General features: G+C 29.1%; 1 protein-coding gene across 4 annotated transcripts in view; it reads right to left on the bottom strand.

Annotated features, from left to right (window-relative positions):
* The window catches only part of LOC124492570 (uncharacterized), a 47,249-nt gene extending 34,083 nt beyond the window's left edge, over positions 1 to 13,166 (bottom strand). For all 4 annotated transcript variants that reach the window (XM_075729774.1, XM_075729780.1, XM_075729764.1 and 1 more), the window contains exons 1-2: positions 5,800 to 13,166; positions 4,616 to 4,748 (exon numbers count right to left, since the gene is read on the bottom strand). In XM_075729774.1, the coding sequence (XP_075585889.1) occupies positions 4,616 to 4,748; positions 5,800 to 7,069 (1,403 nt within the window). In that variant the 5' untranslated portion in view covers positions 7,070 to 13,166. The remainder of the gene's footprint in view (positions 1 to 4,615; positions 4,749 to 5,799) is intronic.
* Between the last annotated feature and the right edge of the window lie 1,204 nt (positions 13,167 to 14,370).

Below are 14,370 nucleotides of genomic sequence, written 5' to 3'. Positions count from 1 at the left end.
TTGTAACGAATTATTATTTTTTTTTTTTTTGCAATTGAATCTCCATATGACCAGAATAATTTGATATAATCGAAACTTGTTCTAACAACAGCAGCAGGAGATGAGATAGAAAAATCAAACGAAATTCTGGTTCAACAAACGAAAATGAAATTGGCCTCTTATGTCATCAATATATATCTATCTAGACAATACAATACAAGGCAACAGAAACGAAGCCAACAAAAAAGAAAAAAAAAACAGAAAAGATTTGAACAGACTATGTAGCCAATTATTTTGATTTCTTTAGCATCCCAAACAACAATCTTTCTATCCCCACCTTGTATGTTTAAAATTCACCATTCATTCAATTCTCTTCATAGTCAACATTTGTAATGAAAAGTAAAGACGATCGAAAAAAAGAAAAAAAAATACAAAATTGAAAAGAATCGACGATTCTTCTGTTTGATTTCTTATGCTTTTTTTTCGTTTTTTAGCAATTCAATTAGTATTTTTTTTCTGTTCAAAAAACGAAAAACGAAACAAATAAGATTCTACCCGTACAAGAATTGAACCAAACATCATATGCGTGTGTCTGTGTGTTTAGAAGAAACCTAGATCCGGAGACAAACGTAATAATAATAATGACAACAACAACAACAAAGAAAACAACATAGACAAATACAAAGAACGTTGTATTTTCTGGTTCAAATCAACTGAATTCAACCGGAAAAATACAAAATGGAATGAATCAGAATAGCTTCATTGAAAAAAAAATCTTCTAGTGCTATTTTCTTTTGTTGAGAATAAGAAAACTTAGGAAGGAAGAAAACTGGTTAGAAAAAAAATGATAAAAAACGGAACCCACAGATTCATCAATCACCAAATATTTCATTCAAAAGAAAATGAAAATGAGATGAAATGAGAAAAATCCAACCAAAAAAAAACAAACCAAAGATAACAACAAATCAAATACATTGATCAAAAACAGGAAAAATCTAAATGATTGAATAAAATAAAATGAAAATGAAAATAAAATCTTGAAAGGCTATAGATAAATAGAAATTCTTGAAATTTTTAAAAGTTTTGTTTTCTTTTTAAATGTATACAATTATGAGTGACATTTGTGTAACAATAATGATAAATACCAACAACAATCAGACCGATCGGTTTTATTGATAGGTAGTGAATATAGCTACAATAGATAAAAGAGATAGAAAAAGAGAAAGAATGAAGAAAAGAAAATGTGGACAAAAAAAATGTTCCGAAAAGAATTTTTTTCCCTAAGCAAACTAACTGGAACAAAGGCGTCATGATGAATGACTGACTATTCGACGAAGCATTTGGATTGATTTAATTGGGCGTTTTCGTTTTTTGTTTCATTAAACCAAAAATTCCGTAGTGTATGTGAAAATAGAAGTAAAAAAAAATTGAAAAATTATATTGGGTGGCAATAAATAAAATTAAACGGTTCTAAGTAACGGTTCCACAGCAACAACAACAAAATGAAACGTTCATTCTTATCTATGACACATTTACACACACACACAAACGAGAAACAGGGAATCAAACATAAATCATTCTGAGTGAAGAAAAAAAAGAATAAAATAAAGAACAAAAATAAATAAATTAATAAAAGCTAAAACAACAACAGCAACAACGAAAAAAAATGATTAATCAATGATTGATATATTGAAACCAACATCGATGATATAAGTGTGAGAATTTCACAGTGATAATATTCTTTCCTCTTTTCTGAAAATAAAATTCGGAAATTGAATTTTTCTAATCTATAACAAATAAAAATATAAAAAAAATAGCCAAACATTATGTCGAAAATAAAACTGATGGCCCGAAGCGAAATAATGATATTGACAATATCATGGTGGTTAACAGACAAAGACAAATTATGTTTGTGTTTGCAACGGTTCTGGGAATTGAAGATCACCATCATCACCTGCCAATTTTTGTTACAATAAAAAATTCTTTTTCATTCCATTTAATTATGCTGTTTTTCTCCTTTCTGGTTTAATGACAATCCAAATAATGGCTACGACTACGGTCAATCAAATGAATGATTCTAAAATAACCAATAACAAATATAGCCATCAAATGAAGGCGTGGGGGAGGCTTGGAACCATGTTTTTAGTAACAATGTCATAATCATTGTCATTTTTTTCTTGATGGAAGATGAATTCTATACGTGTGAGACAGGCCCGGCCAAATGACGACAACAACGGGATCCCTGCTTATACTCACAACACACATACACAGTGATAACAATAGGATTCTAGAATATATCAAAAGCTGAAAATAAATATACAACAAAGAAAGGAAAAAAACAAAGACCTATGACATAGAATTATATGAGAGAAAAAGAAAGAAAAAAAATTCTGGAACAATGATGAGATAATAACAGAAAAAAAACAAGTCGACCCGAGGACAAAGAGAACAAAAAAAAATACGATACAAATCCTGTGTGCATGTATAAGGCTCTGAACAAATGATGATGATGTTTCATTCATTCACATTGATGATGATGATGATGATGGCTTTACATTTAATTTCATTGACATGAAATTGAATGAATGAAAAAAAAATACAAACTACATAAACTAATAACAATAATGATAAAAAATAATAACCACCAACATTATTATATATAGGATAGCATTAGTTTAATTGTTATAATATTGAAAATGAAAACAACGATATTTGCTTTTCCATTATTCGATAGTTGTGTTTATGAAAGTTGAAATGAATTTTGTTTTTTGATGGTTGTCATGGACCCGTTTTTTTTATTCCATTCTTTCCATTATTTCAGCGCCTATCATCATCATTGAAGATGGGTTGCCTCTTTTTTCTGACTTTCTTTGAATCATAATCATCACCCATTTCGATTGCAATCATCATAATCACAATCAATGATCATTATCATTGATCAGGGAGAAAAAATCAATTATTTTTATCATTCTTCACTATGATGATTAAGTTTCGTCTGAACTAAACTTGTGTCTGTGTGTGGACAAATTTTCTGTATCGAATCAAATCCCAATTTTTCCTATTATATGGAATTATTATCAAAAAACGTGAATGGTTAAACCATATAATGGTCAAAATTCAAACTATTGTTATTGAATCAATCGATTCTTGGTCCATCATCATCATCTTTGACTATTTTCATTGGGCTTTTTTTGGAACAACATCTTAGAACAACAAGAAAAAAAATAAACGTTCTGAATATGATCGATGATTGTACAAACAAGGATAAAATTGAATATAGATCATAGTCATCATAGGAAAAAAAATTTCAAATTTTCTTCATAATCAGTTTTCGTTTTGAATTTTAGTATCAACAAAAAAATTGAAAACAAAGCAAAACAAAAAATGGCTTAAAATTCTTTTCATAAGCAACCAACCAAACACAAAAAAAAACGTGAAAAGAAATTCAAATCATGCAAGCAATAACAGTAAAAGAAACAAAAAAAAATTAAAAATAAACCAAAAAATGTACGAACCATTATTGGCCATCGATCTCTGTGATCGATTCAATTTGCTTTTTGTTTACCAAATTCTCACAATCTATTATCATCATCATCATCATCATCATCATTACATGTACAGCCATCATATATGCCATTCAATTACAATTTTTTTTCCGTTTATTGTCATTGTTCTTGTTTCTTGTTTATGTATGTTTATTGATTGTGAATATGACATCCGTAGATATTTATATTCACACATTGACAATGACAAGAAAAAAAATTGATGTCAAATCGACCAAAACCAAAAAAAAAAATTATATAATGCTGGTGATGCAAAAAAAAAATACAAACACACATTCAAACCAATGGAAAAAACAATAGAATTCAAACGCACACACACACACACAAAACATCTATATTTACATGAACTTGTTGTTGTTGTTGTTGTTTGGTGTGAAATATATTATTATATTCCTATTCGCGGTATATATGTGTGGCTTTAGTGGTTATTTTTGTTCTGTGGCCTGATTTTATATTTCGATTTTTATTCTCTTTTTCTCTTTCTTTTTTTTTTTTTTTTTTTTTTGATAGTTATCATGCATATAATATGCAAAACAAAAAAAAACAAGAGTATAGACAGAATTTAAATGTCTGAATTCTTGTCAAACGATTCGGTCCCCATTATGGAAACCGAATTGTTTCTGGAATAATGAAGGAAAATAATTTCAAAATGTCATGTTTATGTCATTCTATGTGAGAAGTATAAGAAGCCAAAAAAAAAATTAAAATCGTATATTTATAAAAACAACAATGCCGAATAACACTAGACATGTTTTTTCACTTTTTTTCATATTATTTTCATCAAATTCATTTATGTCAAATTTAGAAAAAAAAAATTTATTAAGCCTTTTTTTATGTTACACAATATGATTCTCATTGTTGTTGGTATTTTTTTTTTTTTGAATGTAAAATGAATTAACAAAAATGAAAAACAACAACAAAAATAATTTTTTAAGAAATAGAGATGTAAAAAAAAATTTTATTCCATCAAGAAAATTAAATTAATTTTTTTTGTCATTCAAGAATTTGTTGCCAGAATAACAGAATTCTAAAATAATTTTTGATTGTGATAATATAATTCTAGCATAACTTACCTGTAAATAGGAGTAGTCGATTCATCTTTGTACCAAAGTATCAATGAAACCGAATCTTTTGGTGTTGATGTCGATATATTACATGGCAAAGCAATCTTTCCACCCGCAACACCGGTTAATGTGCCGATTATTTCTATATATTTTAAATGAAAGAATATTGAATTAGAATTAATAATTCGTGGAAATTGATAGAAAGATTATTAATCAAAATATTATTATTATTATCGTTTTTCTGTTTTATTAATCAATCATTTGGAAAAAAATGCAGCATTTATACTTCTACATTGGCTTTGATTATAATGGAATTATACTTTTTTTTTTGATTTCATTCCAACGACTACTGGTATATTTTTTTTCTCGCTTTCCATATGATCTCGACAAAATGATTTGGATAATTATGGTTACAGTAACAACGTGGTAGTGGTATTTTTGAGCATATATTTTTTTTTGGTTGTATCATCATTACTAATAATTATACCAAACCGAAAAAAATAACAATAATTATTTTTAATTATAATAAACATTCCATTAGATCTTTAGAATAACAGATTTTTTCTGTCTCACTGCTTTTTATATGTTGTATTTGATGCAAAAAGGTACTGAATGAGAATCTGGTTGTCATTCTTTAATATAGAATTAGGCCAGAAGTTAGGCCAATCCATTTACAAGAGATTCTACAGTCAACAGAATAAAAATTTTGCTTCATTCTTTCCTATTTTGCTTTCTCTTACCAAATGTTCATCCATTTGTAATAATTATCAACAAATTTTTCTTTCTTTCGTAATTTTGTACCAAGTTTTGTTTTTGCTTTACTCATTTATTTTAGATCACCGGTTCATTTTTATTTCTGGTTTTATCTTTATCCACATTTGAAACACACGCAAACACGTTAAAGAACATTGCCCTTGTTTTTCACTATTATTATTACTGGAATGGTTAATCATAACCATCATCATCATGATGAAATTATCCTTTTTTCCCAATTGAGTTATTTAAAACCTAAATATTAAATAAATATTGTATCACAATGAATTAGTCGTTATGTTTCCAAGAAAAAACGACGAGAAAAAATTAAACAAAAAAAAATCATATGAAATATCTACTTGTGAAAAAAATTGGCCCCAAAGGTGTGATTCCTATTGTATGTGCGCTTTTTAATGGAATGTAATAATTTAAGAATTTACCAAAATCTTTTTCCGAATTTTTATGCCGATGTCTAGTTATACGTATTTGTTGCTTTTTCGATGAAGATGATGATGATGAATGATAAAAATCATTATTCATATCATCATCATCATCATCTTGTTCTATATTACCAATCTGTGGACTATCGGCAAGCATAAATTCATCAATAGATTGATCATTAATAGCTCGATAATGGAAAAAATCATCATAAACAGTAGATTTAATTGTATTATCACTATTTGTCGTTGACGTAGTCGTGGTCATCATTGTTGATGATGATGATGATGTTGATGGTAATTTGGTTCGTAATTTCAAGGCAAACAATGGCTTACGATGCTGCTGTTTTTGGTACAAAATTGATGATAATGAATCATAGGAGGATGATTGTTCCAAATCATCATTTGTCCAATAAATAGCTCGTTTTTGTTGTTTTTTTGGTCGATATGATGATGATGATGGTGTGAATGGCAATTGATGGCCATAACTATGATTATGATGATGATAAAAATGACGATGATCATCAAATAAAGATGGTAATGGAATAAAAGATGATGAAAATAAAGATAAGGCAATATTATCACGAACACCATCATCACTATCAATATCATCATTGATATTTATGAAAGTATTTTTATTATCAAATATTCTTTGATTGTTGTGTTTAGATTCACGAATTGTTGTTGACCTATTTGTTGCTTTCGTCGTAGTATGTGGTATTGTTGTTGTTGTTGTTGTTATCAATGTTGAATTTGTCTTGATCAACCATTTAGGCCTATGACGCCATATTGTTGATTTTGGTTGAATAATTGTCATAATGCTATTGTCATTAATTTTATTATTAATGGACAATTTCTGTGATGGCTTTCTGATGACAATTGCTTTGGTTTTATTATCAATTGATGATTTGGATTCAGTTATTTTTGTTGGTAATGATGATGATGGTAATGTTGATGAATAATAGAATTCAGATGATGATGATGATGATTGAGATTCAACAATGGTGACATCACAATTTACGAATATATTCGAAAAATTGGATGTAGAAAAATTGGAAATGAAAGGAAATGATGATGACCAAGATGACAACATAATGATTAATAGAATGAACGTTCTTTTAGTACTTGTGTACCAGAAACAACAATATCCGATATTTGATATCCGGTATGATGACGATGATGATGATGATGATTCGATATTATAATCATCAATATTTGTCGTTGTCAACGACGATGATGGCGAAGAATCAAATTTTTTTGAAAATCCAAACATATTTTATGTCGCTTATAGTAATAGCAATGGAGAAATTTTGATTGATTTTTGGTTTGTTCAAGATGAAAAGAAGAAAGTGACTTGTCAAATGTTTGACCACCACTAAAAACTACTGCTATTTGAATGATTTTAGTTGGATAGAATGGCATCCGATTTTTGGAAATTTTTCATAAAATCAATAGAAAAGAATTTTTTTTCGTTTTCCATTTGATATTCATTATTTCAATCTAGGGTCAACTTCTGTAGAATCATATGATTTCCGATTTCATCATTTATGAATGTGATCAAAACAAGTTTTCATTTCAAAGTTCAATTTATAAAATATATTCAATTTGAAAATGGAAAATAATTGTCATTGTTGTTATGTTTAGTGAATGATATTGGAATTGTTTTTTCCCTCTCAAATTCATTTGGCCATTGTTATCGTTGTATTTCTTCATGTTCATCAAATGGAACAACAAATACAAGATGATGATGATGATGATGATGATGATGATGATGAGTTATACGAAAGAAATCTCAACAGGGAATTTTTCTCTACTCTTGAATTTTATGTTTGATGTTTTTTCTTATTATTACTTGAAGATTCTTCATCAGATTCGTTTTCTTTATTTTATTTTTCATTCTTGTTTTCCATTTTATTCTATTAACATTCTGGGCGTCACGAAGAGACAAGATGAAAATGAAGAAGAAAAAAGAAAGAGTATGTTTGCTGTTGTATTTTATTATTATTATTATTATTTAGTTAGATACGAACAAGAGAGGCAAACAAAAGAGTTCCAGAATCGAATATAACAAAATCTCATCAATTATCTTATGAGAGTATGTGTGTGTATCTCAAATGGGATTCTTCGCCGTTGTTGTTGTTGTTGATGCTGCTGTTGCTGTTGATTTCAAAACTTGAAGAGAATAGTGAATGATCATAAACAAACATATAGATAGGAATTTTTTCCGAAATAAGAATCCAGAATCGAACAACAACAACAAAGAAATTTTCTGTTGACGAAGAAAAAACAATGAAATGAAAGCTAATTAATTTCAAGCAAACGTATACGATAAACAACAAATAAGGGCCAGTAGAAAAAAATACGCCTTTTGGCGCCGTTGTTGTTAACGAAAATACACATATCATTCAGTCGATCTAACAATAATTGAAATGGCATATAACTGATGATGATGATGATGATGATGACCGTATTGAAGAAAAATATTGTGATCTCAATCCAAAAATAAAGTAAGAAAAGAATGGAATTTCTTCAAGATGGAAAAATTAGAGAAAAACAAAGCAATTTTCAACCAAACCCAGAAAAAAAGAATCATAGAATGAAGATGATTTTCGTAGCTATGTTATATTAACACAATAATAATAAATAATAATGGTGATGAAAAAATGGATGAAATTTTTTTGTGTCTCTGGAATTTTTCTTCGAATTCAATTCTGATTACAATGGAAAACTTGGAAAAACAGAGAATAAATAATGTATTTTTACTGCGTTATTTTCCATCCAAAATGCCTAGTGGTAAGTTTTTTCTGTATTCTTTTCGATTAGATTTGTGTTCATCAACGAATCATTTCCACTTGTATAGATTAGATTCTTTAGATATAGATTTTTATATGTTGTTTTTTGATTGTAAAAGATGACGATGACAATATTTGTTGTAGTTATTCGTTGTGATTAATTGAAACAAACATCTTGCTATTTTTCTGACAGTATTGTTCTGTAATGTGTACATTTAGGTGATGAAAAGTTCAGTTTATCTATCTTGACTGTTACACTATATGTAGTACACGTTGTTTTCTTACGAATGAATGTGAAGAAAAAAAAATCATACCAAATCCAAGGGAATTAGTAATGATTAGAGTGTATGTTGATCTATTCGAAAGTGTGTACCAAATACAAAAAAAAGTTGAAGAATTTTCTTCTTTTTCGTTTCGAAAATAAACGAGACAAGATTGTCTTTTCTTGTTGTTGTTATATGTGTTAGGCTTTTCCGGGTATGATGATTATGATGATGATGATGATTGCAAACGATTCTTATCAGCCATTCGGGAGTTGATCTAAATTCATTCGGCAAGATGAAATTAAGACATCTCTAATACAAACGAATCGTAAAAGTCAGTTTGTTTTAGTCAACAATCCAAAAAAAAGAAGCCCCAGAAGAGAATTGATTAAGTCCCGAAATGCCGTTGAATGTAACGGTGATGGGGGAAAGAATAAAAGAGGTGGTCTTTTATATATTGCTTCTAACAATGATGATGATGATGATGATGATGAAAAACACAAAGTTGGATGCTTTATGGATGATTCATTTCACTGGAAACTTTCAAAACCCAAAGCTTGGATTGATTCTCGATAAAAGTGAAAACAAAGAAAAAAATTCACATACACAAACACAATAACAAGATAATCAATTTAAAGAAATGAACAATCCAAAACACGAACACCGAGAAAAATACAACACAACACATACACACACATACACATAGAAACGACACACATTCAAAACTTTTTTCATAATCAACGAACAGTTGATTACAATGAAAATATAGAACATTGATCAAAAAATAACAACAACTTGAAAAACTGAAACACACAAAAAACACCATAAATTTATGCTAGTAGTATATATATTGATCATCTAGATAAATATCTGAATGACATTGAAACTTGAATGAACATTAACAACAATAAATTGATCACATTCTGGTTGGAACCACAAATAACACGAAAGATTGTAATAGTCACACACACACAAATGCACACAAAATCACGAATAACAAGATGACTTGATTAAAAAAACGTAAAAAAAACTTATCTCGATAACGATAATTTATCGATGTGGTCAGAAAAAAAATTCATCATGTCATCAACCAGAAAAAAAAACAATGGGAAAAAAGTTTTCGTCTCTTTTTTTTTCTTTTTGTTTGTTTGCCAAACCATCGAATCTTTGTAATTGATGAGGTAATTTGTTTGTCTTATTTTTTTTACACAAAAAAATAGATATATTTAGATTTTTCTATTTGAATTATTTAGAATTGTTTGAAATATTTGTTTCGTTGTAAAAAAAAAGTTTGGTCAATCTTGATGATGCGCGTTGGTGGTAGTCATTTTATGGAAAATAATTTCTTTTCATTTTCATCATTCATGCATTCGTTGTTGTTGTTGTTGTTTTTGTTGTTAATAATGATGATGATGTTGATGGAACAAACAAAAAATTGTTTGGAATCAAGCATAAAAAAAAATTATGATGAAAAAATTAATTCATTTCTCATGGATGGTTGGTTGGTAGTTGGCCGATGCAATTCCATAAAGATGAATTCTATGGAGTGTTTTTTGAGCGATGAGTTCTTTTAATTAACTTTCAATGGCCAAACCACAGAAAAAGCAGCAGCGATTACAACATCAACAAACTCAAATAATAATGAAATAAATGAATTCAAGTCCAAAAATTTTTGGGTACGAGATTTAATCGGAATGAAATATAAAAAAAAAATAGCAGAATGATGATGATGATGATGATGTTTGAAGTGAATCGGATTCTGAGAATTTTTTTTTTTTTTTTTTTGGAGACCTAGGCAACCAAACAAACAAACGAACAAACATCCAGCCGAGAATTCAGATTGTCAAAATGATGTTGACGAGGCAAAGCAAAAGAAACAAAAGGACCCAAAAAGATAGATGGAATTTTTTTTTTGTTTAATTCTTCAGGGCCTTCTGGCATAATAAAATACATAACATCATTGAACAACAACATGAACACAGTGTTAAAACAGATCGTGTTGACAACATCACTAGATGATGATGATGAAATTTAATGTTGGCCAATTCTGGTTGAAAAAATCTGGATTTTCATTCACACAATCCAAAATGTGTTTGCCTTTCTGTTTGTATTTTATTGGGGACTGTTGCATCCGAAAAAGTTAATTTAGCATATTAAGTTGTATATATATGTGTGCGTGTGTTCATTCGGTCATTGATGATGATGATGATGATGATGATGTAGTAGTTGTTTTATTATATTTGACTTGATGATGATAATGTAGTGATTTCCAAATTCTGAATGCGTAAATCAGTGAGAGTGAAAATGAAATGAAATAGATGAACGAAACCCGTCAACTGAATAGAATAAATATGATTGTTGATGAGAGAAAGAATGAAGAAAAAAAAGAATCTGACTGGACTGAACCTTGTTGTTACTTATCGACATTTGATGACAAAATAATTAACACACACACACACACACACACCCGAATAAAACATTGAATATGGGAACATTCTTCAAGATAAGCACAAATGTTCGACATGTTATGTCGATTAAATTGTTTGGTTGACATTTTCTGCAATATTTAACTTGAAGGTGATGAATAGAAGGAGAAATATTCTGGCCAGTAGCAATACAGTATCTTATTCGAATTGACTTTAGGAACACTATGTTTGATAAAACCAAAAAATACAATTTAGTTTTGTGAATCCGAGAAAGATATGAATTCAATGGGCGAGAATCTTGTTCGTTTTTATTTTTTTTATTTTTATTTTTTTTTTGTTTGCTTCAGAAGAAGTAGAAAGAAAAAAAAGATAACGACATAAACAAACGAGGATTCATCATTTGACAGTTGTCAACATGTTGGATGACAGTTCTTTTTTCTTTTTGTTCGTTTGGTTTTGTGAAAGTCGAGAATTTTTTTTTCTTTGGCCGTCCACACTGTCTAAATGAAATGGCGTTTGGCATAAATTCGTTTTGATTCAACTTTTTTTTCTGTTTGCTATTTCAATTCATTTTAAATGATCAGAATATAAAGCGCCGAGCAGAAGAACATTGTGTGGACATTCACAAGCTGCGGCTGCCAGATATTTCTATATCATTTATAATTTTGAAATGAAACAACAAATTTTTATCGTTGAAATAAAAACAAGCGCACCCAGCAGCAAGCAAAAAAGTTTGCACTTGAAACGATTTAAATTTGACAAAATTGGAATTCAACGATTTAAAATTTGTTGTCGTCGTTGCCGATGTGTTGAAGAATGATGATGATGATGATGATGATGATGGTGTCGAGGAAGATGAATTTTTCAATCGATGAAATGTTCCGACACCAACAACAAGAACAACAACAAATGAAAAAGAATGATCATCACCATCATCAACAACAAAACAGAGACGATGAGAACAAGTTTCTGTTTGGAATCCAATTTTTAAAATTCAAATTCTTCAGAAAAAAAAGAAATTCGACAAAAACAAAGACAGAATAGGAAAAAAATTGAATGACTGTTTTTTTTGCGGCAGCAAGAACAATAATTCCAGACAACAAAAACAATTCGATATTCAGCGAAATTTGATGATTGAAGAATAAAATGGTTTTTTTTTGAAATAAATACAACTGTAGAATTTCCGATTTTGGGTTGAAAATAAGAAAATATTCAAATCGATGGACAATGTATAGGCAAATGAATCGATTTTGTTGTCATAAAAGAGGATGTTGGTGGTCAATTCGATTCGATGTTTTTTTTTTTTTGGTATTGCACAACAAATAAAAACAACAACAATGATTTGCTGACAGTCACGAAATTTTTCGTTTGTTTGTTTCACAAAAAATTCTAACTTGTCCGATGTCACATCAATAAAAGAGAAAATTCAGAACAACAATAAAAAAAAATCCAATGTTTTCTTCTAAACACTGGCGATGAATACACACTTGAACACATGAGAAGAAAATTCTTTCCTCAAATACGTTGAAATTTTCTTTTTTTTGTTTTGTTTTATTTTGGCAACTATCAATATATAATGAATTTTGTTTTTGTTTATGAGTGAAACGAGAATTTCAATTCAAATCCATCAACACCGGAATTCTTTTCGTGTTTTTATGGTTTGTGGCTTTTTCGTGGGGTGAATATATTTTTTTTTTTACCCGGGTTTTTTTTATCATTATTATTACCAATGTCGGTTTTGTTGTTTGCGTGTTTTTGGCTGTTTGTGTGGGAACGACAAACGAATGAATATAGGAAGAGAGAAAAAAAAATAACAGAGTTAAACTTGCAATGTTTGTTGTCGATCCGAACCGAATAAAAGTTCAGGTCTAACTGAAATTGAATGAATGTTTTCGTTGCTTGTATGATGATGATGATGATGATGGAGCCATTGGGTGCCTCGTTTTTTCATTCATTCATTTTATTTTATTCAGACGACGTATTGCACCCACTCCATCATTATCATCAACATCATCATCATATATCGAGGTTTTTTCAACTATTAAGTTTGTCGTTTTTGTTTATTTCTCTCTCTCTCTCTCTCTCTCTCTCTCTCTCTCTCTCTCTCTCTCTCTCTCTCTCTCTCTCTCTCTCTCTCTCTCTCTCTCTCTCTCTCTCTCTCTCTCTCTCTCTCTCTCTCTCTCTCTCTCTCTGTATAGTTGCTATGTGTTCATATCTCCAATAGAGTGGTAATAATAATATTATTTGATATATAGAACAGATATTATACAAATGTATTCATATATATAGGAACTGCCGAATATATAAGAAAGAGAGAATGAAAAAAATTTGAAATTGCCATACAGTTTCCGTATGCAGTTCAATTCTATTTCTCTCTCTCTCTCTTTTTCATTCTCTCACTTTCAACAGTGCTTTTCTTTTCTTTTTCAAGTAATATTCGGTCAGTAGAAGTGGCATCCAAAAATGTTAATGAAAAAAAAATGAATTGTTTATATATAACAATTTGATTATATTGAATATAATGCTTCTGCTTTTTTTCATATGATAATCTTAAAGTCAGGATAATATACAAGAAAACAAAAAAAAAGAATGGTAAATCGAAATTTTCTTTGATGATTCAAAAGTCTTTATTTATATTCAAAGTTGTAGTTCACTTTTTTGACAATATTGTGTTGATTGAGATACACAGAAAAAGATTTAGTAAGAAGATCACTGTTATAAACAAGATGATGATCATTTACTCTTGTGATCCTCATCGAAAATGATGATGGTGTCAAATTTTCTTTTAGTTTTGTTGCTTTTTTGTGTATTCAATCAACTTTATCGAAGAGGGTGTAAGCATAATTAAGAAACGAAACCCGTGAGAAACTATATGGATCATTTTTTTCAGAGTTTATTTTTTTTCTTGATGGATTTTCTTCACACAATACAAAGAGATGATTTTCATCGCGGATCTAAGCGGATTTGTTACGGATTTATTTTCTTTTCCATGAACATCGAAGAAAAAAAGGAATCAGAATCAGCATAATATAATTCAAAATGGTTGATAAATATGATGGATAGAGTTTTTTTTTAAATGCCAAATTGCCGATT

Source organism: Dermatophagoides farinae, chromosome 1 (genome assembly GCF_024713945.1).
Source record: "Dermatophagoides farinae isolate YC_2012a chromosome 1, ASM2471394v1, whole genome shotgun sequence".
Taxonomy (NCBI): Eukaryota; Metazoa; Arthropoda; class Arachnida; order Sarcoptiformes; family Pyroglyphidae; genus Dermatophagoides; species Dermatophagoides farinae.
Note: the sequence above shows the minus strand (reverse complement) of the source record. Positions and strands in the feature narration are given on the sequence as shown.